The sequence below is a fragment of the Mobula hypostoma genome, chromosome 2 (assembly GCF_963921235.1).
Source record: "Mobula hypostoma chromosome 2, sMobHyp1.1, whole genome shotgun sequence".
Classification (NCBI taxonomy): Eukaryota; Metazoa; Chordata; class Chondrichthyes; order Myliobatiformes; family Myliobatidae; genus Mobula; species Mobula hypostoma.
In genome coordinates this window covers 133722408-133749955 of record NC_086098.1, presented here as the reverse complement: position 1 = coordinate 133749955, position 27548 = coordinate 133722408, and the positions used below count along the sequence as shown (strand labels likewise).

Below are 27548 nucleotides of genomic sequence, written 5' to 3'. Positions count from 1 at the left end.
TTCAGGCAGATTTTTTTAGGCAATGTAGAGCATAAGACACAGGAGAAGAATTGGGCCATTCGGCCCAATGAGTCTGCTCTGCTGTTCCATCATGGCTGATTTATTATCCCTCTCAATCCCATTCTCCTGCCTTCTCCCTGTAACCTTTGACGCCCTGACCAATAAAAAACCTTTACCAATCTCTGCTTTAAAAATACTCAATGACTTGGCCTCCACAGCCGTCCATGGCAATGAATTCCACAGATTTACTATCTTCCAGCTGAAGAAATTCCTCCTCATCTGTCCTAAACCTAGGTCCCGCTCATTCTGAATCTGTGCCCTCTTGTCCCACATCCTCTCCACATCTACTTTATCTATCTAGGCCTTTTGATATTCAATAGATTTCAATGAGATGTCCCTTCATTCTTCTAAACACCCAGCCCCAGAGCCAACAAACCCGCCTCAGACATTAACCCTTTCATTCCCAGAATAATTCTTGTGAACCTCCTCTAGACCCTCTCCAATGCCAGAACATCCATCTTAGAAAAGGGACTTAAAACTGCTCACAATACTCCAAGTGTGGTCTGAGCAATGCCTTATAAAGCCTCAGCATTACACCGTTGCTCTTATATACTAGTCCTCTCAAAATGAATGTGAACATGGGTAGCAAGTCTAACAAAAGAGGGGGCTATTCTGGAATTAGTTTTACTATGGCTCCCAACCACACTACAGGGACATAACTGCACTGGAGAGGATGCATAAGAGATTCACCAAGAAGTTGCTTGTGATGAACTATGAGGAGAGACTGTAGATATTGGGATTGTTTTCCTTAGAGAAGAAGCTGAGGGAGGACAAGAAAGGGGAATTCAAAATTATGAGCGACATAGACAGGGCTGAAAGCAGGTTGATTCTCTCAAAAGGTGTACAAAGCAAGAGGGCACTGACATAGAGCAAGGGCAGAGGTTTAGATAGAATCTGAGGATGAATTGTTCACCAGGTGGTAGGAATATGGTTTCCACTGTCTGGGCAACTAGCGGAAGCAGGCACTCTCAAGACACTTAAGGAACGCTTAGTTAACCACGTGAATCAGCAAGGCATAGAGGACTACCGACCAAACGCTTCTAAATGGGATTAGTGTGGACTGGTATTTGATGGGTTTTTATCAGCCTTTGTCTGTGCTGCACAACTCCATGAGTGAAGCTGGGTAGGTAGCGGGAAGAATGGGAGAGCAACTTTGAGACAGTGTTTATTAGTTAGAATTAGCATTCTTAAAGGACAAAGGTTTAAAAATGAGGAAAGGTTCCCAAATGGGTTTGAACCACTTCAATTAGATAGAGATTTAGCAAAGGTTGACTGGAATCAATAGTTTGATAGTAAATCAATCTCAAACCAATGGGAGGCATTTTTATTTAATCACTCAGGATTAGGTATCACTGGTGAGGTCAACATTATTGTTGGTCCCTTGAGGAGGTGCAGGTAAGACACCTACATCTGAGGGACCAAACCATTTCAGAGGGCAGTTGAGTCAACCACTAGGAGTGGGTCTACATTAGACTGGGCAAGAATAATAGATTTTGTCCCTTGAAGGATATTAGTTAAATAGTTATTTTTTGTGACAAACTTGACTTCATGACAGCTTTTATAGTCTTCGTTACTAATTCAAGTTGTTTTGCTCCAAATGCCACATTATCAACTGAATTTGATTTCCACAGCTCCCATGCTGGGATTTAAACTCGGGTGTTCCTGTGACTAAAAGGCTCCTTGACAATTAATTGGGCAAGTCAATGAAATGATTAAAAACGTAGACAGGATGCTTATCTTTATTAGCTGAGGAATACAGTAAGAGCAGGGAGGTCAGGCTGCAACTGCATACTATATTAGGCCAAAGCCATTAGTTAGCTTGAGTGTTGCATACGATTGTGGTCACTGTAATATAGAAAAGATGTATTGGAGATGAGAGGGTGCACAGAAGGATATTGCTGGAATGGGAAAGTTGAATCTTTGAGGAAAGATTGGATAAACTGGGATTGTTTTCTTTGGAACTTTCTTTGGAACAGTAGAGGCTAAGGAGAGACTGAATTATACATCTGTAATTATGAAGGACCTAGATCAAGTGAGCAGTAGGAAAGACCTAACTCCCTTGGGGTGGGGGGGGGCAAAAACCAGGGAATATAGAGTTAAAATATTTGGTAGAAGGATGAAAGAGGCAAAGAGGGTTTTTCTTCCACCCTTACCCAGAGAAGGTGGAGGTTTGAAGCTTACATTTAAAACTGTCTTGGAGGTAATTACAGGGCTGTGGACTAAGAACTGGGAGGTAACATTGGCCTAGGCAGCCTTTTATCAACAAGTAAAGACTTGATGAGCCATCTAACCTCCCTCTGTGTTATAAATGTTCTACAAGCCTAAATTAGCCTGTGTGTAACTTACTCAGTTCAGAATATGTCTTGGTCAGGGGTAAGGTGTGAAAATATAGGAGCTAGAGATAGACACTAGAGATAGACTGTGTCCTCAGGTTGATAAGCTGTGTTAGAATAGTCAACAAGGCAAAACTAGCTGAAACCGTTCTCACCCTTTGAAAAAAATGACATCCCTTCCCCTTTCAACCATTTTTTTCACTTCTAATTCTATTGGTATAACACAGCACTGACATCATAGACAGGTCCAAGTTAGCATGTATCCTTCCAAATATAGAAAGGTGGAAGCAAGAATATGATCAAATGACCTATCTTCATCCAAATCAAGCTTGCAAAAATGAGTTTAAAACCGGGGTAAACTTGCAAGAACAAGTTAATGGAAACAATCCTGAATCTTTGTGCATGTGCTTATGCGTTTTTCACGTGCCTACCTTAGAGGGCTTGACGGTATTTCTTGAACAGGATTACTACGTTCGAACATCAGCCCATAAGCAGTTGCCCACACAACTGCAACCTAACAGGAGACAGCAAAATATTACGTTAATACTTCATTCTTTCATATCCCGTTCCTCTCCTATGTGGTGCTGCCACATTATTGAACCCTTAATACTATTACTTCCGTTATTGTTACTTTCGTGTTTCTTTTTGCACTGCCTCAGTTTGCACCATTCTGTTGCCCTGACACTGGCTGCCGTTTTAATTTTATACTTACCATTACCGTGTATACTGCTTACCCTATGAGCTTTGTGTGGGCAAGGAATTTCATTCCATGCTAGTTTATTTGACAATAAACTAATCTGAAATCTTAACTACTCATTTGCAAATCGAAACGAGAACTCAAGGGGAAAATACATGTGTCAGAAATATACAATTTTATTTCTTTCAATGAGTGTAAACCACAACTCATCATTTATAAAACCAGCACGACTTTTCTTCCTTGCTACACCATCTGCTTTCTGTTTAATGAGAGAATACCTGCATTAGATACTTCTGTATCAAACTTCCCAGACTGTTAAAAAACTTCATGTGAAAGAGATATCTTAAAATAGTTGCTATCGAGATGAATACATCAGTCATTTCCTTACAGCCAAGTTATATAGTTCTAGTGATGCTGGTTGAGGACAAAATGTTGCCCAAGAAATGCTTATAAGTATTAACTACCTGGAAGGGTAATGGGGCAATGTAGTCCTTTCCATCCACAGTGTGCACATTTACACTGGATTTCTGTACTATGCACACACACTTTTCCCTCTTCTCTTGAGCTGAAGGAGAAAGAGTTTTAATTAGAGTTCATGAGTAAGTACAGAGAGTGGTGCAAATTAGAAATGAAATTTGTCCTTTACCACGATAGTGCTATTTGATTGTGCACTTCAGTGAAACACTTCTTGTGTGTATGGACTGACTAGTAGCTCTCAAAACCCAATAACAAATCAGAGATTCTCCAGGAAATTGACCTTTGTGGGGTTTTTGAATTTAGATTGAGAAATGCATAGCACCATTGGATCCTTGGACAGAATATAGCAGCAGCGAAAACTTTTGAATATCTAAGTGGAAAAATTGTGGTCAAGAATTAACAAGATCACCAATGAGATGGCCTGGTTGGGGTATATCAAGCATCATATCACAGGTTAACTGAAACCACACTGTCCAGACCTAGGTTAACCCTTCTGAGCCTCTGGTGTAGCTGAGTGTGATCATCTCAAAAAAAAGAGGAAATAATCAAGTCCCAAGGATCTATTTTCTTTTCATAATGACTCAAGGATAGGTTAGTGAGCACAATCCGTTCCAAGTCTACAGATATTTTGAGTACACTTCCTCCCACCCCACTATTTGTATGGGTTTAAACACACCTTCCCACTATCTCTGTACTTGTCATATTTATTCAGATTTTGAAATCTTCCGTATCAGGGCTTCTGAGATGTCTGCCATTTTTGCTTGCTGGTGGCTTCCCTTCCATCATTGTTGACAGGCTGCTGAACTACATCTGATCCATTTCCTTCATTTCTGCTCACGCCTTCTTTCTTCCCACTTAAGCAAGGATAAGGTTCCCTATGCCCTCACCTTCTACATATTAAGCTCCATGTTCAACACATTATCCTCTGTCATTTTCACCACCTATAACAGGATGCCATCACCACATGTTGTCTCTCCCCCTACCCAGCCCCTCCTTTTTCTTTCAGCATTCTGAAGGGGCTCTGCATTCCTTCATTCCCTCACCCATATATACCAGAGCATATTTCCCCTCTCATAGTATATTCCCCGCAGATGCAACACCTGCCCATGCACTTCTTCCCCTCCCATCATCCAGGAACCCTACCACTCATTTCAGGTGACAGACACTGACTTCTATATCCACTTTAATGTGTTACATCCAGTGGTCACAAACCAAGCCGGAGAGGATGATCATTTTACAAAACACACCTACCGGAGTAACACCAAACCTCCAGATGCCCACTGTAATTCTATGCCCCATTTCTCCCTGACCTCTCTATGTCTTTGATCTTTACACTGTTTCAATGAAGCCCAAAGTCATCTGGAGGAAGAGCTTTTCTAGGATAAAAAAGTTTCAAGATTTACTAACCTCAAACTGAGCAAACTTCAAGTTGTCCTGAATGGCCAACCTCATATTTTGAGCTGTGACTCCTGGTTCCAGATCTCCCTCTCTACTCAGAGAAAGCTCTCCAGTTTCTCGGGCGTTGCAGTAATTGTCACCACAGGATTCAGTGCGCGTCTTGTGAATTGATTAAGGAAACTCAAATTGCCAAAGCAGTCTGAAGGTTAACGGTTCAGTAACATTTTTCCCATTGTACAATGCAAGTTTGTCTTTTTCTTCCCAAATATTCAGGCTGCACATCAATTGCAACAGACGGTATGCAGAAGCAGGTTTTAATGGAGGTTGGATATAGCATGGGTGGCGGAGTGAAGATATGTCTCTACTGAAGGAGGTATAAGGCGCGCCTTCCCTCCGTTAGCCTGCAGGCCACCCTTGGGCAAGGTGTAGCACCTGCGTAGTCTCCCCCCAACCCCCGATCAGGGTCACGTGAAGCCATGGGAGCATGTGATAGGTGGTCATATGAGCAGCTGGTGCATATCACAAGTCCTAGTTATATGACCACTGACACTAGGGTAGGCAATCTCTGAAGAGTACTGATAATGGCTGGGGTCACCTGTCTTGTAAAGGCACTGCCCAGAAGAAGGCAATGGTAAACCACTTTGATAGAAAAATTTGATGATAACAATGGATAAGACCACGATCGTCCACATCATACAACACAGCACAAAATGATGATGATGGATACAGCAGAAAATGCAAGGCAGGGTCAGTTAAAATCGATGATTGTTGTATCACATAGTTATGACAGACGTGAACGTTATCTAATGAACTCCCAGCGTATCCAGCAAATGAAAGACCTGAGAAAGTTAGCAGCATAATTACCTTCTGTGCATTCCGTCTTGTCCTGGGGTATGCTGAAGTCACACCAAAGAGCCTAAGTTAGGACAGAAAGAAACCTGCTCATAAACTGCATAATTTTTTTTTATTTTTTTGCTTTCTAGATTAATGGTTCAAAGGCACATAACCAATGCAGCCTACTGCAGTGATGCTGATGAGAAGCATAAACCATACTACTGGAGGAACACAGCAGTTCAGGCAGCATCTGTAGAAAGAAATGGACCATTGGCATTTTGGGTCAAGACCCTTCAATTGGACTGTCATGAATGCCAGTGAAGAGATGGGAGACACAATAAAATGTAAAATCCTGGTGAATCTCCTCTGCATCCTCTCCAGTGCACCCTTGTCCCTTTTATAATGTAGTGACCTCAGGGGTACACAGTATTCCACCTATAATCCAACTAATGTTTTATATTATTGTACCATAACCGCCCTGCTCTCATACTCTATGCCTTAATTAGTAAATATCCCATATCCCATATGCCTTCTTCAGAACCTATCTACCTTTGTTCTTGCCTCTGGGATCCTGGCTCATTTCCAACAAGGTCCCCTCTGTTCCTCGTTACTTCCAAGAGTCCTACCATTCATTGTACATATCCTTGCCTTATTATTCCTGCCAAAAAGCATCCCATAATGTTGTTCAAGACACTATCTTTTCCCAGCCTACCCTCTTCACTATGAACAACACTACTGAACTTTGTGCCAGCTACTAAACATACCTCATCAGATCTACATGGGTTGTCCTCTAGTCATCTCTGCTCTTTTCTGTGGCTCGAATTAGAAAATCTCCATCATGGTCCCAGCATTCATTTCCTTTCCTTGCGTAGTATCTGGGACACACCTCATCAAGCTTTAAGGATTTATCCAACTTTATGTCTGCTATTACCTCCTCCTTCAAGACAGTAATTTATTATGAAATTGTACAGTCCCTTCTCCCTGAACTCTCCAACCACAACGTCCTTCTCAATAGTCTGAACAGGGAGGATGTTTCCATTAAGACCCTCACTTATTATCCTCTAGATTGCCTCTTTGGCCCCAAATACATCCTACTCTCTTAATATTGCAATATTCCTTCACCTAGCTTATTAGTGCTATTTCTTCCTTCTTTGCCCTCTAAAAAATCTTTTAAACACCACGCAGCACAGCTCCCTAGTGACTTGTGTTTGCACCCTTCCCATTTACGCCCTCTGCAGTCTTGCACCCGTTGCCCTTTTATCATTTAACCTCTCATCTTTATTCCCCATTAAAGAGCTTACACTTCTGATGAAAGGTCATCAGCGTGAAATACTACTCTGTTTCTCTTCACAGGTGCTGCCAGACCTGGGGGGACTTCACATTTTCAGCATCTGCAATAGTTGGCTTTTGGGCAGACCTTCCCTCTCCTTCTGATTTTCTGAATATTACGATTTATTTTCCTCTGAATTTTGCAAACTATTTTGTGCCAAGTCAAAGGGGAAGATTCTGATTCAACCGACTTTTTTTTTTGGAAATAATGAGATTTCTTTCTCCTCTCCGTGGGAAGTTGTACACACTGCACAGAATAATTCTAAAGGTCAAATCTTGTTTTGTGTCTCTACAGAGGGACAGATGAATGGGAAGCATTCTGGGATAGATCATATGAAAAGCAAACTTATGAATCATGCAGGAAAACTGGAACAACACTGAATTACAGGCTAGTAAATGGCACCACATACTAAGCAATGACCACTTCCAACAATATGCAGTCTAACCGTCTAGCTACTCTCTTGTAGTGACAGACATTACCATTGCTGAATCATGCACAATATACCATTATATATGGTATTGTTAACATTAATATTAAAGTTAATAATATGAACAAATCAGCATTCTGTGGTAAGTGATTCATCTTCTGACTAGTCAAGAGTATACAGCTTCAACCATTTGATAAAAATACAGCATGCCCACACAAAGCAGTACATTGCTTGGCACTCTATGAAACACAAAAACTTCAAATCTTCAGTCTTTCTTTTGGGACACCATGGGTGTAAGGTGCAATATAGTAACTCATCATGTTTTTGTTGACGGCACCTCCCACTGGATTACGTTCGTCTGCGGCTGCACTAGTGCGTGATGAGGACTACTGCATGTTTGTTCTTGCAGAAACCTGTCTCCAGGACAACATCCCATGCACCTTCAATCTACAGCACATGACACTTAGAGACTTGGGCTGTATAATTTTTTTGGGCACTCTATGTTTTTCTGCTATTGTGATTACATGTGCCTTGTGTTGTGTGTGACCTCATATACTGTGTTTTGCACCTTGGCCCCAGGGGAACGCTGTCTCGCTTGGCTGAATTCGTGTGTATGGATGAATGACATTTAAACTTGAACTTGAAGCCCATGCTTTCTACCAGCAAGGAGGACAATGGGAGCAGATCTTCGGTAGCACCACCACCTGCTGGATTCTTTCCCAGTGACACATCATTCTGACTTAAAAGTAAATCCCTTTCCTTTAGCATCTCTGGCTCACGAAGCTGAAGGAAAGAGATTTACATGATTCCATGTCTCATCCCATTAACCATTGCCACGAGAACCTTGGAGCTTCATGGTACTTCACAATCACGTTTGTAGGCATAATCAGAGATGCCCACAGACCATGAATAAATTATATATTTTAAAAAAGAGTTAAAAATCAAAGCACCATTTCTAAATGTGAAGTAACTTCATAGATTGATGCTTCATTGATGTGAAGACTGCAGCTATACTTCATTAGGAATTTGAAGCGATTTGGCATGACAACAAATCCACTCAAAAACTTCTATAGTTGTACCCTGGAGAGCATTCTGACAGGCTGCATCACTGTCTGGTATGGAGGGGCTACTGCACTGGACTGAAAGAAGCTGCAAAAAGTTGTAAATCTAGTCAGCTGCATCTTGGGTAACAGCCAACAAGGTACCCAGGACATCTTCAGGGAGCGGTTTCTCAGAAAGGCAGTGTCCACTATTAAGGACCTCCAGTACCCAGGGCATGCCCTTTTCTCACTGTTACAATCAGGTAGGAGGTACAGAAGCCTGAAGGCACACACTCAGCAATTCAGGAACAGCTTCTTCCCCTCTGCCATCCAATTCCTAAACGAACATCTTTGAACACTACCTCATTTTTTTTTAAACATACAGTATTTCTGTTTTTATACTTTTTAAAAATGTGTTCAATATATGTAATTGATTTGCTTGTTTATTATTTTTTTTTTTTTACTTTTTTTTCTCGTTTAGATTATGTATTGCATTGAACTGCTGCTAAGTTAATAAATTTCACGTCACATGCTGGTGATAATAAACCTGATTCTCATTCAGCAACATCACCCAGGTTCCCATCCCCCTGCCAACCTGGTTTAAACAAATTTGTCAGGATCTGGCATGGTCTGCACGTCCCTCATTGCCCTTGAGAAGGTCAGCCACCTTCTTGAACCACTACAGCCTTTCCCGTGAAAGCGCCCCCCAGCATTCTAAACCATTGCCTTCACAGGTTGAAATAAACTTCAGGGCGGCACAGAACATGGCTGTTGGTGTAATGCTGCCAAAGCAGCAGCGACCCAGGTTCAATTCTACTCCTGTCAGCAAGGAGTTTTTACGTTCACCCTGTGACTGCGTGGGTTTCCACCAGCCCAAAGATCTAACTGATTAGTAGGTGAATTGGTCACAAGTGTAATTGGTCAGCAGAGGCTCGCTGGGCCGAAAGGGCTTGTTACCTCAATAGATAGGCAGATAAGATCTTAAAGGTATTAACAGAAACAGAATGTTTTCCTCTGAATCAGGGGTTCCCAGCCTGGGGTTCACAGACCCCTCGGTTAATGATATGGCTCCACGGCATTAAAAAAAGGTTGCAAACCCCCTGCTTCGGTCCTAGTCGTGCAAAGAGAAAATGTTTCTTAATCATTTCAAAATGATAAACAAACACAATTATGCCTGAAAATGAAAAGTGACAGGAAAAAGGTAACTCTGATCTCATCTAGGAAGAAATATAGATTAAAAAGCACAGATCTGACCTGTGGTTTACATGAAGCAAATGTAAATTATCATCTAACCTGCAGGACTGGACTGTCCACTGTGAATGCCTTATAAACTGAAGAAGCATGGCTTTTACTTCCTCGGCTCCAGATGACCATGTTTCCAGCCACATAAAGCTCTTCATCATAGTCCAGCTCTTCACCAACATCACAACAGCCTTTCCTCAGGTGCCAGCTTTCCTGCAACATGACCAGTTACATCAATATTGATTGGAACACCAAAAGGCAATCTGCCAGTGAAGCACCATGCTGTATCAACGCAAGGTGGCAAACAGATTATGAAATGTGGTTGTGCAGGGGCTTTCAATTCCAATCTAAAATATATTTTATTATTTAAATGACAGTGCAACAGTAAGTTCAAATTAGCTGCATATACATAGATATATCAATGAGAGTTCTTCTTAATATTAATCTAAAAAGTTTCTACCAATTTTTCTGGTGGCTTTATCCAGAAAAATATCAACCTCAAAGGCAAGGGTTTCCAACCTGGAGTCCATGGACCCCTTGCTCAATGGTGTTGGTCCATAGCATTAAAAAAGTTGGGAAACCCTGGACGAAAGATAGGAAGATACAAGTGCATTGTGAAAACAGAATTGGTGTGGTAATGATCGGCTTCTCTGTGATCCATACCATGAAAAAGATATATTTATTCTGGAGGAAGCAAAGTATAGATTTATTGGAACGAAAAGCAAAACAAAAACCGCAGATGATGGAAATCTGAGAATGCTCACATCGTTTCATCAGAACCTTTCAAGTGGATAATCATTGTGACGAAAGGTCAACAACCTGGAACATTAATTCTGTTTTTCCTCCCTCCACACATGCTGCTTGACCTGCTGAGGTTTTTCGGTATTTTCTTTGCTATAAACCAGAACGCTACTTGGGTGTCCAAGACTTAAATTACAGAAAGAGATCATCAAATAATGGTTGAATTCTCTACTATGTGCAGCAACAATTCGTCAAACTTTTTTTTAAACAGCAAGCATGAGATGAATGGAATCTATTTCCTCTCATTGTAGAATCCAAATCTGGGCAATTCGTTTTATAATGGGGTGGGAGGGTGAGGGGGAGCTGTGTGGATACCTGCAACGTTTTGCAAACCCAGGGTGAAATTTCAAAAGGGAAAAGAACAGGCACTTGAGAAAAAAAATTATCTGCCGCATTCTAAGGTAAAGGCAAAAGATTGCAATAGAGGAGATTGGTCTTCAAAGAGAAGGGCTGACCCCATGGATTAAACAGCTTCTTCTGTGACTCACAGTCACCGTTAGTGACATTAGCTTCTCATCGAGATTATTTAAACAACTGAATTTAAGTTACCTAGCTGTTGTGATCATCACTCCTGCTATCCGGATTAATGTAATATGCCACTATATCTCTTTAAATGTTTTGAAAAACCACCCTTACAATACACTGGGGTGGACACCTTATTTCAGGGTCAACTCACGATTCCTCATAAAGCTTCCAATGACATACCTTTTGTTTCTCATGGATTGTAACCTCCCGCAGTGATCCCACCAATCCTGCATCACCATCAGAGGACCATAGTTCCGATGCAGGCTGCAGCTGCCGAAGCTGAAGATTTGTGGCATTAGGGTGGCGCCTGCAGTGGTCACGGCCAAAAGGAACAAACTCCTGCATTTCCCCTGCTGCGATCATCGTTACCCTCTCTTCATAGACGTTCGACATGGGTTCCAGATATCAGCATTATTTCTGACAGGAGGAAAGCAGTAGTTTACAAAGTCAAAATATGCCCTCTGTCAAAACTGGATCAGGTCACACATTTGCTGTGGGGCCAGGACCTGATCAAAACATCTAGCACAAATGCAACACACAAATATGAAAAAGGATAAATTAAAAAATCGAAACAGTAGACAGAGCACTGACAAGAAGGGAATATGAGTTTACAGACTAGATCTTTAATCCTACTGTCCAATGGCTTTTCTCCCTACTGTTAACAGGCACATTCAGTAAAGATTCATGCACCTTACCAAATGTCCAACAGAGATCAGTCACCCATCTCACGGGCCTCATAAGCACAGAAGGGAAGTTACGTGACAGGTCAAGTTAATCACATTTTCTTCGTAAGAGACAAGGTTGATAGGTGCATAGCAGGCTGGAAACCCTCCTGTGCAAAGCATCACACAACGTGAATTTATCAGCCAAGAGTATGGAGTGTTGCTGAGTTATTCATCCTCAGAGCAACTCTTTGGCTCATTGGTTCATTTTGGTGATGTATTACCAGAATCCTGGAGTAGATCAGAAACCAGAGAGTAACACTATGCTTTTATAATCTGGGGCTGATGCCACAGTGAAAACAGGGCAGGGAGGTAGCAATGAAAGTTGCATGCAGAGGGTATGGGAGGAGGAGGGGTTCAATGAAAGGGAGAGGAAGGTGGAATGGGTTGGCAAAGTAACTAGGGTTAGCACAACGACGATGAAGAAGAAGGTTGATTCAGTAGGTGATAAAGCTGATGAGGTCAGGCGGCGGGATTGAAGTGGCAAGGATTGAATGCGTGGATGGGGTGAATTGATGATGGGGTTTTTCCAGCGTTTTAGGAACAACTTCCTCCCTTCCACTATCAGATTTCTGAAGGGTCATGAATCCATGAACACTGCTTCACTGTTCCATTTTCACATTTTAATTTACTTATTTTGTGTAAGTAATGGAAATGTTTACGCCTTGCATTGCACCGCTGCTGCAAAACAAATATCATGAGGTATGGTTTAATGTAAACTCAATTCCAGCTAGTCCTTTTACAGTATGGAAATCCCAGTCAATATGTGGAAACTTAAAAGCACCTACCATCGCAACCTTATTTTTCTTTCAACTGCCTGCGCTCTCTCTACAAATTTGTTCCTCTAAATCCTGCTGAACTCCACCTTGACAGTCCCGAACCCAGCTGCGAAAGGCGGAGGGTTGGGCATGGGGCCAGCAAAGCCATCCCGTAAAAACCCATTGCTACAGAAATGCCAACAGAAGCTCCAGAGGTCCCATCCCTGGGAGAGGAAGGAGACGCCAAGATGGGCTGCACTTGGAGACCACTTGAAAGACTGGCCCAGGACAGAGGACTCTGGTGAGCTATTGTCGGCAGCCTATGCCCTAGTAGAGGCGGACTGAAGAAGAAATCACCCAGACTGTTAGGAGGGCTGTAATATAATCCAATTGACGTGATCATCTCCTTTCTTACTCCTCAGTTCCACCCATATAAACCAGGGAGAGGAGTCTGGCCCGTCTCAGCACTGCCATGACATTTTCCTTGATGAGTAATGCTGTCCCTCCCTCTTTAATCCCCCACCTCGTCATGTCCAAAACAACAGTACCTTAGAACATTAAGATGGCAGCCTGATCCGCTTGTAACCAAGTCTCACTAATGGCTACAATATGATAATTTCACATGCTGATCCATGCCCTAAGCTCATCTGCCTTTCCTACAATACTCCTTGCATTGAAAGATACAACTCAGAACATTAGTCCCGACATGCTCAACCTTTCAGTTACTGTCTTTGTATGTCGGCATAACATCTACTTTCCCCACAACTATTCCACTCCTTCCCCTGGCACTCTGGTTCCCATTTCCCTGCAACTCTACTTTAACCCTAGAGTAGGACAGGCAAACATTCCCACAAGGATATTGTTCCCCTCCAATTCAGGTGCACACTATCCCACATTCCCAAATTGCCCAATGATTGAAAAATCTGAAGCCCTCCCTCTTGCACCATCTCCTTAGCCATGTGCTAAGCAGTATTAACTTCCTATCTCTAACCTCACTAGCACATAGTACAGATAGCAATCTGGAGTTCACAATCTATCCTTCAACTCAGCACCTCACCCCCTGAATTCCCTTCACAGGACCTTATCACCCTTCTTTCTATCCCTATATAACCATATAACAATTACAGCACAGAAACAGGCCATCTCGGCCCTTCTAGTCTGTGCCGAACTATCTGAACCAATGTAGACTACCACTTTTGGCTGCTCACTCTCCCATTTAAGAACGTTGTGGACTTGATCGGAGATGTCCCTGACACTGAGACCCAAGAGGCAACATACCAACCGAGAATCTCATTCTTGTCTACAGAACCTTCTGTCTGTTCCCCTAACCAATGAATCACTTACCACTATGACTAACCTCTTCTCCACTTCCACTCCCCTTCCTTCCCAGTCACAGAGCCAGGCTCAGTGCCAGAGACCTGGCTGCTATGACTTACCTCTGCAAGGTCATTTCTGCGACCCTCCACCCCCACAACAATATACAGTGGATTCTAGTTAATTGGTCCATCGGGAAAGCCATTTATTTGGGGCCGCTCCGAAGGAACAAAAACTAAATCGGGAAAATCACCAGGATTCCCTTGATTTATTTGGGACGCCACGCTGCTTAAATGGGACAGGAGACTGTTACCGGACATTTTTAATTAGTGTCCATCGCGTGCACTTGTGTGCCTATTAGTCACTATACCACGCTTCCGGCAGTTCTTAAATAGCTTCAGTTGCATTTATTTGTGTTCAAAAGGAGTGATTTTTGTCACTGATAGTTGGTGAGAAATAAGCAATAAGACAGTTCAGAATAAGACAATTTGAAACTGCTCACTGCAGTTTCAAGCACTCAGGCTTGCAGATGCCAGAATTGGCCAGGAGTACAAATGAAACGATTTCACTACTTCAACAAGTTAGGAAATAAGAAGAATTTAAAGGTCTCAAAAATCACCTTGAATCTTACAATGAAAATGAAGATTTGGGGGATTCAATCTTCAAAAGCATTGTATGAAGACAGTCCATTATCCGCACTAGGTGTCTGTGCTGATTTTGTTCATTTACAGTCAAGAAGAACATGACAAATGAACTCCTCTGTTGATAACTATTAGGAACTAATACTCAGTTTTAGAGTATTGTAGAGATATTGGTGGCGTTCAAATTTTTTTTCTAATTTAAATATATAAATTGTTACTCAGTTAAATAGTTTGTCTTTTTATATCTTTTAACTATTTGCATGGAATTCGGTTAACTGGGGCAGCCAATTGGCCGAAAATGTACTGGACCTGATGTGTCCCAATTAACTGGAATCCATTGTTATTGTTATTGAGGAGAACAATATCCTGCAATGGCTACCGAGCCCTTTCCCTCTCCTGATGGTCACCCAATTACCTCTGTTCTGCACCTAAGGTGCGACTTGCTCCCTGTATCTCCTGTCAATCAACCCACCATCAAACAAATGATCTGAAAGTTTCCCTAATGCATGCTGTAAAAAGCTGCAGCTTGATGCACTTCTTTGCAGGTGTAGTTGTCGGGGATACCAAAGGTCTCCCTGTGTTCCCACGTTCTACAAGAGGGACACTCCACTGTCCGAATTGTCATTCCCACTACTGTAGCAGAGCAATAAGAGTAATTAACCGTGCGATCAGCGAGCAGCATTTGGAGATATCCTTGAGAACGGAGGATAGAGTTTGGGAATTGGTAATGTTGGTTGGGAAGCGTTGGGCAGAGTGTTATTTATGAGGAGTAGAAGGTGTTGACAAATTGTGTACTGATCTAGGCTGTGACAGAAGAATGAGGGGACTGACGTGCAGATCAGCTGATGGTGTAGGGTAATGTAATGGGAGACAGATGGTACATATTGTTCATAATAGATAAATATTTTATATATCCCAAAGGAAATTACAAGAGCACAGATACACAAATATTAGAAGAGAAATAAGAAAGAATAAAAGAAAGGTTACCACAAACAGTCTAACAGGAGGTGGGTCATCACTTCCCCAGCTATAGTTTGATTCACTATACAGCCTAATGGCCGAGGGTAAGAATGACCTCGTATGGCGCTCTTTGGAGCAACGCAGTTGTCTTAGTCTATTACTAAATGTGCTCCCCTGCTAAACTAAGGTGGTAACTGCTCTGCATAATTCACAACACTGATATTGAGGTGTTGTGTTCACTTTAAGAGACAGTGTCTGACATGATGACATTAGTGTAAGAATTGTTTTTTGTTTGTTCATAATGGAGGTAAAGGGCTGTGGCTTTTGTTCAGCACATAAACCGACTCTCATATGTCTTATCCACAAGATCTTACGTTCGTGACCTAGGCGCTCTCAGACCATTTCAGAGTTACTCAACAACATGTTGACCAATGCAGACGCTTTGACGCTACCAGAAGCAGCAAGCTACCGTGTGGTTTGCACAGGCAGAAGCCCAGTTTGCACTGTGAGCAATCGCCGTGGACAACACCAAATTTTACCACGTCATAGCATTGCCAAGTAGTTGCACTGCAGCCAGTGGTGAGTCTACTAGAAGACCCGCCGGCACACTGAAAACTCACCTATTACAGATTTTTGACTCAGTCTGCGTGCACCAAGCAGATGCTCTCCTTGCTTGGCCTGAGTGACGCTAGTCCTTCAGAACTAATGGACCAAACGCTGCTTTTCATTCAACCGTTCTTGTTTTACTTTTAAAAGAACTCTTTATGCAACACCTGCCTGATCGAGTTTGCACAGCCCTTGCTAATATACTGTTAAAAGGCTACAGGGAGCTTGGTAAATGGCTGATAGTCTACACTCAGCCAGACAGAGGTGCATCGTTCCTCCTCCTTTCCGTTTCAATAAGCCCTGTCAGCAGAGACTCCAGCAGACTCATGCCCGTGGCTCCACACCAGACACCAAGAAGCAGTGACCACCATGCAGCTTCGACAAGGCCAGCGCATCAGGACGCCAGAGGTCTGTGAGCACCATGAGTTCCACTTACCGGGCCGTCCAGTGTTCGATACAGGGCCATGCTTCCTGTGTGATGCAGGTGTGCAGGTGTCTGTGCTGCCAGCATTGGCCGTCGATTATATAGCAGAGAGCGGCAGACCCTCCCTGGAGGCTGCCAAGGGTAGGAGGGTCTGGATTTACGGGACACAACGCATGACGCTCTGCTTCAGTCGACGACACTACACATGGGACTCCATCTTGGCTAAAGCTGTGAGGCCTCTGCTTGGCAAAGATTTCCCGAGCACCAAAGGACTGTTAGTAGATCCTAAGAACTGCCAGCCTGCGAACACAACGGACTGTGGATTGTGACCTTGTACCCCCTCGTTAGCTCCCCATGATAATTCTGTCGAGCGTATGCACCACAACATGCCAACTCACTGTCCTGAAGGGCGAATTCCCAAACCTCAGCAAGCCCACATTTTGCACTAGTCACAAAACATAAGGCCGAGCACCACACTTCCACAACTAGCTCGCTGGTCCACATCCGTGTATGTAGACTGGACTCAGAAAAGCTGACCAGCGCCAAGGCCGAGTTTGCTGACGTGGAAATGCTTGGCATAATACGCAGATCAAACAGCCCTTGGGCTTCACCCCTTCACACAGCCTCTGAGCCCGATGGTTGCCGTCGATGCGGCCATTACTGCTGCATTAACAAGGCCATCACCCCCACACATTCAAGACTTTTCCACCGGACAGATAATTTTTCCTGAAGTGTACCTATTCAGGGGTCCGCATCAGGTGCCTGTGTGCACTGCAGACATCCCCGAATCTGCTATTATAAACCCGTTTGGCCTATTTAACTTGCTGCATATGCCATTTGGATTGAAAAATGCAGCACAGACTTTCCAGCAACTAATGGACTCTGTGTTAAAAGACTTCAATTTTTTGTTTACATAGATGCCAGTGCATCCAAGACCAAACACACCATACTGTCGCAGACTTTTCAAGTGCTTAAACCAGCATGGGCTGATTATTAATCCCGCCAAATGCCAGTTCGGGTTCTCTATTAACTTTCTCGGCCACTGCATCTCTGCAGAACGTGCGACACCCCTGCGGTCAAATGTTGTCGCTGTTACGGACTTCCCACTTTCCCAAGAGTTTTTGGGTATGGTGTATTTCTGTCACCATTTCATTCCGCAAGCTTCTGAACTTATACTCCCTTTTATGGTACCCTTAAAGGCAGCGCCCCAATCACATCCTTGAGTTGTTGGCGGACATGACCAGAGCATTTGATGACAACAAACAAGGTCTTTTGAACGTGAACCTACAAGCACACCCGTTCCCCAACACAGCTCTGACCACGAGCTTCTCGGTCTCCATCTGGCAGCCCACCATTTTCATTTTCTACTGGAAAGCCAGCATTTCACAGCGCTTGTTAACAGCTGACTTAGCTACTGAACCAGAGATCCAGGCTCACAGGACAGCAGTCACGGGCCTGCAGTCGGCTGGCGTCCAGTTCGGGAATGCACAAGCTTCTCTCCTGTGCAATGTCTCCACCGGTCCACCCTCACCCCATAGTGCCTGCTAACCAGAGGCAGACCGTTTTTAATCCCATTCACTCCCTCTCGCACCCAGGTGGGAATGCTTCACAGAAACTGGTTGCTCAAGTCTGTGTGGAACGGCCTGAGGAAAGACGTGCGAGACTGGAGTGCAGCCCGTGTGGTGTGTCAGCAGGTGAAAATTAACTGTCACATCCGGGCACCAACACCACCTTTCGAGGTCCTTGAGCAACTGTTTGACCACATAGATGTGGACCTGACTGGTCCTCTCCCCCCAGCTCCCTTCTGTGGTGGACCGTACTATCAGGTCCCTCTCACGTTGACAACACCTACAGTCGTGCCTTAGATGTTCATCAACACTTGGATCACTCAGTATGGCACTCCAACTGATATTTCTTCTGACCGCGGCCCCCGATTCATGTCGGACTTCTGGCCCACAGCCCTAGTGATAAATTGCATTACACCATGGCATATCACCCACAGTCCAATAGCCTGTGTGAGTGGTTTCACTGTTCATTAAATGCTGCTCTGAGAGCCTCCCTGATGGACTAGTATTGGCACAATCATCTCCCGTGAGTCCAGCTGTGGCTCAAAACGGCTTCAAAAGAGGACCTGCAGACCTCTGCAGCTGAGGTGGTGTACCGGCAGCCGCTACGGGTGCCAGATTTTATTTCTTATGTCACAACTGCCAGCAGCATTTTGCCCTCCTCATCCCATCAAGGTGTATAGCACTCTTAGGTTCCAGCTGACCTACATTCTACATTGTTCACTTTTGTCCACAATGATGCACACCAACACACCCTTACGATGGCCTGTTCCACATTTTGGAACAAATGAAAAAATTTTTATTGTAGATAGCAAGGGTGAACTAGAATATACTTCTGTAAATTACCCTAAACTGGCCAAAACATGGATGGTTCCACTACCATACCCTCTGCATCATGACATGACCCTGTTCATGTCAGCAGACCCCTGGTTGAGCCAGGGGCATCTGCTGTTACTCCAACCAAGCAAGGCACATAGCACCCGAGCCAGGCAGCTAGTACGAGCTCCAGACAGACTCTCAATGCCGGTTTTAGTGAATTTTGAGGGCCAGGGGACAGGACTGTGTAGGGTAATATAATGGGTGGCAGATAACACATATTGTGCACAGCAGAAACTGTTCTACATAATTCACTATCAATAACACCGTCATTGAGTTGTTGTGTTCACTTCAAGAGACGGTTTCTGACATAAAAACGTCAGTGTAAGGCGACTAATTTTGTTTTTTAATCGCAATGGAAGTAAAGGGTTCCGGCTTTTATTAAGCATATAAAACGACCCTCGCATGTTTTATTCATAAAATCCCACACTAAGTTATGCCGGGTGCGGATAGAAGTATTTGTTGGAGTGGAGAGAGTCTGGGGGGGGGGCAAGTGGGAGCAGGGGTTGTTTATAGAGGAAAAGAATAGTCTCGGGTTTGGGGTGGGGGACAGGGGAACTCCAGCGGTGCCCGCGGGAGAACTCTGGGAGAGATCTGGGGATTTTTGCGGGGTAGAGAGGTGATGGATGCAGGGGTAACTGGAGATTTGGGGGATTTTGGGACGGGGAAAGAGAGTCTCCAGGGGAGGAGGAGGGGTTCGGGGGAGATTCTGGGGTGGAGATTGGGGTCATGGGATTACAGGATAGGGGAGGGTATTGCAGGGTGGGGGCGGGGCTGCTCTCCGGAACAACCCGACCTTCATGCTCTGTTGAGCTAAAAACCGTTGAAACCAACCTGTTAAAACAACAAGTGAAACTTGAACAGCCGTCTCTCCCTCTCCCCCACTCTCGCTGTCTCTCTCCCGCCGCACAAAATTCGCGGGAAATTCTTCCGCCAAAAGGAAAATTTCACTGCAGATCCGAGGCACAAGCTCGGATGGGCGCCGCCATCTTGGTCTCCCGTCAGTCACCGCACAGGCACATCCGGGTTCCGCCGCCGGGAACCGAGCGCCCTCTAGTGGCCGGCGCTGGGGGTGAAAATGACACTGGAGAGAGAGCAATGGGGGGGGGCGGCAAAGAAAAGGCGGATTTAGTTAATTATGTCGGGCTTCACGATGGAAAACACGAGCCGTATGGCAGAAATTCGAGAGTGTCAGGGGGCAGAAGTGAGTGTTGTTGCTATCACTAAGGAGAAGGTAGATACACCCTGCAGAAACTCATTTCAGGGAGGTAGCACCACCACCCCCGCCCCCCTATATCCCACCCCGCTCCCCCGTCGACCTCCAAGGATGTATGTATACAGGACATTTGATTATGAAAGAACACAACAATTTGTTTTATCACATATTGAAACTTATGTACTTATATTATGGAGTTTTTATTGCAACTTTCAGCAAGTCTACAGGGAGATTGGCCTCATCACATAGGGCATCAATAGAGTAGCTCCTTAGCAGCTAGCCAGCTAGTTTAAATAACGTTAGTTATGCTAATGAACGAATGACACCTGTTAAACTCACCTCAACATGTCTTTTACATTTTAACCCACCATGGGCAATAGAAAAGTCACTGTTGCAAAAAGTGCAGCAAGCAACACTATCATTATTTTTGACCCCTATTAGGCAGGGGTATACTTTAGGGTGGGGTGAAGTACGCTTTATAGTTTCTTTTTTTGGAACACTCTGCCATGGCACTGCAGAACACTAAACTGAACTGATGGACAATGAAAGAGAGAGAGAGGGGTCGACTGTAAAGCCCGCCCACAGAGAAAATTGATAGGTCTACTTAGCACAAAGGGAGGCCAATCAGGATTTATTTTTTTTCCTCCTCCTCTTCCCCCCCCGCCCCACTCGCCCTCTCGCTCTCAAAAAAAATCGATTTCCGGGATATTGTATATAATTTGCGGGCATCAGGGAGCTGCTATCAATATGTGGGAGACTCCTGGAAATTCCAGGAGAGGTGGGATGTCTAGGATGCATTACTAAGGATCTTTAAATAATCACTGTTTCTGGAATGGTTCTGGAGGACTGGACAATTGCAAATATCACTCCAGTCTTTGAGGAAGGAGGGACGCAAAAGACAGGAAATTATAGGCCAGTTACCCTGACTTCGGTGGTCACTAAGATGTTGGAGTCGATTATTAAGGATGAGGTTTCAGGGTACTTGGAGGCACGTGATAAAGTAGGCCAAAGTCATCATGGTTTCCCTAAGGGAAGATTTTACCTGACAAATCTGATGGAATGCTTTGAGGAAATAACGGGCAGGATAGACAAAGGAGAGTCAGTGGATGTTGTTTACTTGGATTTTCACAAGGTGTCGCAGATGAGGCAGCTTAACAAAATAAGTGCCTGTGGTATTGCCACAAGACACTAGCATGGATAGAAGATTGGCTGACTGACAGGAGGCAAAATAAAGGGGGCAATTCTGGTTGGCTGCCGTAGACAAGTAGTCAGAGAATGAAAGGGTTAACATATGCCGAGCATTTGATAGCTGTGGGCCTGTACTCGCTGAAGTTTATAAGAATGGGGGTGAGGAGAATCTCAATGAAGCCTACTGAATATTGATAGGCCTAGAAAGAGTAGATGTAGAGAGGATGTTTCCTGCAGTGGGTGAGTCTAGGACTAGAGGGCACAGTCTCAGAATAGAGGGGTGCCATTTAGAACAAAGATAAGGAGGAACTTCTTTAGCCAGAGGGTGCTGCATCTGTGGAATTCATTGCCATGGACAGCTGTGGAGGCTAAGTCATTGGGTATATTTAAAGGTTTTTGATTAGTCAGGGTGTCAAAGGTTAAGGGAGAAAGCAGGAGAATGGGGTTGAGAGGGGTAACAAATCAGCCATGATGGAATGGCAGAGCAGAATCGATAGGCCTAACTCTGTCCTATGGGAGAAATAGTCATAGTCATAGTCATACTTTATTAATCCCGGGGGAAATTGGTTTTCGTTACAGTTGCTCAATAAATAATAAATAGTAATAGAACCATAAATAGTTAAATAGTAATATGTAATTATGCCAGTAAATTATGAAATAAGTCCAGGACCAGCCTATCGGTTCAGGGTGTCTGACCCTCCAAGGGAGGAGTTGTAAAGTTTGATGGCCGCAGGCAGGAATGACTTCCTATGACGCTCTGTGCTGCATCTCGGTGGAATGAGTCTCTGGCTGAATGTACTCCTGTGTCCACCCAGTACGTTATGTAGTGGATGGGAGACATTGACCAAGATGGCATGCAACTTAGACAGCATCCTCTTTTCAGACACCACCGTCAGAGAGTCCAGTTCCATCCCCACAACATCACTGGCCTTACGAATGAGTTTGTTGATTCTTTTGGTGTCTGCTACCCTCAGCCTGTTGCCCCAGCACACAACAGCAAACATGATAGCACTGGCCACCACAGAAATGACATCAACGTTCAACTGTTAAGTAGATAATCCAAATGTAAAAAGCAGTGTAAATATCATTCAAACTAGTCCTTCATAAAACTTTTAAAGATTAGCTTTATTTGTCATGTGTACATTGAACCATCAAACAATACAGTGAAATGCATTGTTTTCATCAAATCAAATCAGTGAGGATTGTGCGGGACAGCTACAAGTGTCAGTATGCTTCTGAAACCAGAATGGGATGCCTACCACTCACTAACCCCAATCGTGCCTCTTTGAAATGTGGGAGGAAACAGGAACACGCAGAGGAGACCCATGCAGTCACAGCGAGAACGTACAAACTCCTTACAAAAAGCAGCAGAGATCGAACTCCGCTCTTAAAACTGACGCTGTAAAGCAATGTTCTAAACCTCAGGCTACGCTGCCATCCCATAAAAAGCATAAACCACATCAACTCTAAATTTCTACTTCTCTCTTTCATCAACAGGTTCTCTCTCTTGGAAGCTGTTGGGACAGAAGACAGAGCCAGTCCGAAAGGCGGGCGGGTCTGCGAGTCAACAACTGGCACTGAGGCAAAGCCGAGGAGACAGACGTCAGACAGAGCCGTGGTAGTAGGGGACTCCATAGTGAGAGGTACAGAAAGGGGTTTCTGTGGCAACAGGCAAGATTTAAGGATGGTGTGTTGCCTCCCTGGTGCCGGGATCCAGGATGTCACGGACCGTTTGCAAGGAATCCTCAAGAGTGAAGGTGAACATCTGGAAGTGGTGGTGCACGTCAGCACAAATGACGTGGGGAAGAAGAGGAAAAGACATTCTACAGTGTGACTTCAGAGAATCCAGTTTGCTTCCAGTTCCTCGTGCTGGAGTGGTCAAGAACAGGGAGATAATGGATCTGAATGTGTGGCTGAGGAACTGGTACAGGAAGCAAGGATTTACATTCTTGGACCACTGGGGTATGTTTCGGGGTAAGGGTGAATTGTACAAAAGGAACGGGTTGCCCCTTAATAAGCGGGGCACCAGCATTCTGGCAGGCAGGTTTGCCTCTGCAACACGGGTGTGTTTAAACTAAGTAGTGGGGGTAGGGGATGAACTGGAAACATAAGGATGGAGATAAAGGGAAAGTGAGAATAAGAAAAGTTAAGAAAGACAGCAGAATCAACAGAGTAGAAAGCTCAAGAAGGGATCGTACAGTACGGCCAAGTGAAATAGGAATTGGTATGGGAGTTGAGGGGAGTAATGAATTAAAAGTATTATATATGAATGCACGGAGTATAAGAAATAAAGTAGATGAGCTTGAGGCACAGTTGGAAATTGGTAAGTATGATGTGGTGGGAATAAGAGAGACATGGCTTCAAGTGGACAGGGCCTGGGAAATGAATATCCAAGGGTATACGTCCTATCGAAAGGACAGACTGATGGGCAGAGGGGGTGGGGTGGCTCTGTTGGTGAGGAATGATATTCAGTCCCTTGCGAGGGGGGACATGGAATCAGGAGACGTAGAGTCAGTATGGATAGAACTGAGAAATTCTAAGGGTAGAAAGACCCTAATGGGAGTTATCTACAGGCCTCCAAACAGTAGTCTGGATGTAGGGTGTAAGTTGAATCAGGAGTTACAATTGGCATGTCACAAAGGTAATGCTACAGTTGTTATGGGGGATTTCAACATGCAGGTAGACTGGAGGAATCAGGCTGGTACTGGACCCCAAGAAAGGGAGTTTGTGGAGTCCCTCCAAGATGGATTCTTAGAACAGCTTGTACTGGAGCCTACCAGAGAGAACGCAATTCTAGATTTAGTGTTGTGCAATGAACTGGATTTGCTCAGGGACTTCAAGGTAAAGGAGCATTTGGAGGTAGTGACCATAATATGATAAGTTTTAATCTACAATTTAAGAGGGAGAAGGGAAACTCGGAAGTGTCAGTATTACAGTTGAACAAAGGGTACTATGGTGCTATGAGGGAGGAGCTGGCCAAAATTCAATGGAACAATACCCTAGCAGGGATAACAGTGGAACAGCAATGGCAAGTGTTTCTGGGAATAATGCGGAAGGTGCAGGATCAGTTTGTTCCAAAGAGGAAGAAAGATCCTAAGGGGAGTAAGGGGAGGCCGTGGCTGACAAGGGAAGTAATGGACAGTTTAAAAATAAAAGAGAAGAAGTATAACATAGCAAAGACGAGTGGGAAGCCGGAGGATTGGGAAACTTTTAAAGAGCAATGGAAGGTAACTAAAAAGGCAATATGCGGAGAAAAAATGAGGTACGAAGGTAAACTAGCCAAGAATATAAAGGAGGATAGTAAAAGCTTCTTTAGGTATGTGAAAAGGAAAAAAATAGTTAAGACCAAACTTGGGCCCTTGAAGACAGAAGCGGGTGAATTTATTATGGGGAACAAGGAAATGGCAGACGAGTTGAACAGGTACTTTGGATCTGTCTTCACTAGGGAAGACACAGACAATCTCCCAGATGTAATAGTGGCCAAAGGACTTAGGGTAATGGATGATTTGAAGGAAATTTATATTAGGCAGGAAATGGTGTTGGATAGGCTGTTGGGTCTGAAGGCTGATAAATCCCCGGGACCTGATGGTCTGCATCCCAGGGTACTTAAGGAGGTGGCTTTAGAAATCGTGGACGCATTGGTAATCGTTTTCCAATGTTCTATAGATTCAGGATCAGTTCCTGTGGATTGGAGGGTGGCTAATGTTGTCCCTCTCTTCAAGAAGGGAGGAAGAGAGAAAACAGGGAATTATAGACCCGGTTAGCCTGACGTCAGTGGTGGGAAAGATGCTGGAGTCAATATAAAAGATGAAATTACGACACATCTGGATAGAAGTAACAGGATTGGTCCGAGTCAGCATGGATTTACGAAGGGGAAATCATGCTTGACTAATCTTCTGGAATTTTTTGAGGATGTAACTAAGAAAATGGACAAGGGAGAGCCAGTGGATGTAGTGTACCTGGACTTCCAGAAAGCCTTTGATAAAGTTCCAAATAGGAGATTAGTGGGCAAAATTAGGGCACATGGTATTGGGGGCAGAGTACTGACATGGATTGAAAATTGGCTAGCTGACAGAAAACAATGAGTAGCGATTAATGGGTCCCTTTTGGAATGGCAGGCGGTGACCAGTGGGGTACCGCAGGTTTCAGTGCTGGGACCGCAGCGGTTTACAATATATATTAATGACTTAGATGAGGGAATTAAAAGTAACATTAGCAAATTTGCCGATGACACAAAGCTGGGTGGCAGTGTGAAATGTGAGGAGGATGTTATGAGAATGCAGGGTGACTTGGACAGGCTGGGTGAGTGGGCAGATGCATGGCAGATGCAGTTTAATGTGGATAAATGTGAGGTTATCCACTTTGGTGGTAAGAACGGGAAGGCAGATTATTATCTAAATGGAGTCAAGTTAGGAAAATGGGAAGCACAACAAGATCTAGGTGTTCTTGTACATCAGTCACCGAAAGCAAGCATGCAAGTACAGCAGGCAGTGAAGAAAGCTAATGGCATGCTGGCCTTCATAACAAGGGGAATTGAGTATAAAAGCAAAGAGGTCCTTCTGCAGCTGTACAGGGCCCTTGTGAGACTACACCTGGAGTACTGTGTGCAGTTTTGGTCTCCAAATTTGAGGAAGGACATTCTTGCTATTGGGGGAGTGCAGCGTAGGTTCACAAGGTTAATTCTCGGGATGGCAGGACTGTCATATGTCGAAAGATTGGAGCAACTGGGCTTGTATACTCTGGAATTTAGAAGGCTGAGAGGGGATCTTATTGAAACATATAAGATTATTAAGGGATTGGGCACGCTGGAGGCAGGAAGCATGTTCCCGCTGATGGGTGAGTCCAGAACCAGAGGCCACAGTTTAAGAATTAGGGGTAGGCCATTTAGGACGGAGTTGAGGAAAAACTTTTTCACCCAGAGAGTGGTGGATATATGGAATGCTCTGCCCCAGAAGGCTGTGGAGGCCAAGTCTCTGGATGCTTTCAAAAAAGAGATGGATAGAGCTCTTAAAGATAGCAGAATCAAAGGTTATGGGGATAAGGCAGGAACTGGATACTGATTGTGGATGATCAGCCATGATCACAGTGAATGGTGGTGCTGGCTCAAAGGGCCAAATGGCCTACTCCAGCACCTATTGTCTTTTGTCTATTGTCTATAACACTAGGGCTTCTTTTCTTCCTCAGTTTATAGATATAGATTAGGAAATCTTCAAGCACAGTCAACATGATATGATCATGAGGCATTCTGGTTTGGATTTGCCAAATGTGCAGAGAACATCTCAGACACAAGGTCTTTGTAAATTGGACTGCATCCATCTTCCAAGTCAAGACAACGCATCGTCCTACAGGGAAGTGCGAAATGCACCAGATCTCTGACGACAGTTACTGATACAGGGAAACAATAAACAAGCAATCTATGAATTAGAGCTAGGCATTGGAAGTGAGCTATCTTCAGGTAATACATATCATGAAGCGGTCTGCACTCAGACATTTTGAGCAGCCATCACTCTATCCCCAGGGTTCTAGACTATCCTTTATTTTCCTGGCTCCTCACACTCGTCGGCCACATCAACTGAGCACAGATACAACAAGAGCCAACAAGCAGATAGCTGCAAACTTACAAAGATCTTGGCCGCCTCTGCCTGTCCTGCCATTCAATAAGGTTTTGGCTGATCTGCCTCCAGCTTCAGACCTGAATTCCCCATCCTTTCACTACCTACTTAACTAAAATCTATCTCACTACATCTTAAAAATATTCAAAGATGTGTTTTAGTAGAGGAAAGTCCCATGGATTCCACTTTGACCTTTTTATCAATACATATGCAAATTTATTTCTCATTCCCTTCTATTCTCTGCTTTTTCTTTGGCCCTCGTCCTCTCGTTTCTCACCTTCCCCAGTCCCTCTTCTTTACTCTTGGTTGTGGTTGTCCCAGATCTGCGTGAAGATGGCACCAGCGATCAATGTGACCAAGGGTGACGTCCTCCAGACGGCTTATGAAACTACTTCGTTCTCGTCTTCTTTTCCTTTCAAATGTGGTTCTGCTGCTATTGGAACCTGATTGACATTTTGGTATTGTGTCACTAGATTGATTGAGTGATCTGGCGCTTTGCTGT

The 27548-nt window shown here is 44.0% G+C and overlaps 1 protein-coding gene across 3 annotated transcripts in view; it reads right to left on the bottom strand.

Moving 5' to 3' along the window:
• The window catches only part of anapc1 (anaphase promoting complex subunit 1), a 243904-nt gene extending 223870 nt beyond the window's left edge, over positions 1–20034 (bottom strand). For 2 of the 3 annotated variants that reach the window (XM_063040702.1, XM_063040703.1), the window contains exons 1-6: positions 19865–20034; positions 11345–11581; positions 9890–10051; positions 5830–5881; positions 3555–3655; positions 2825–2907 (exon numbers count right to left, since the gene is read on the bottom strand). In XM_063040702.1, the coding sequence (XP_062896772.1) occupies positions 2825–2907; positions 3555–3655; positions 5830–5881; positions 9890–10051; positions 11345–11557 (611 nt within the window). In that variant the 5' untranslated portion in view covers positions 11558–11581; positions 19865–20034. Of the gene's footprint in view, positions 1–2824; positions 2908–3554; positions 3656–4974; positions 5430–5829; positions 5882–9889; positions 10052–11344; positions 11582–19864 lie in introns of those variants that run through there. The other variant, XM_063040704.1, reaches the window with a different exon arrangement.
• Between the last annotated feature and the right edge of the window lie 7514 nt (positions 20035–27548).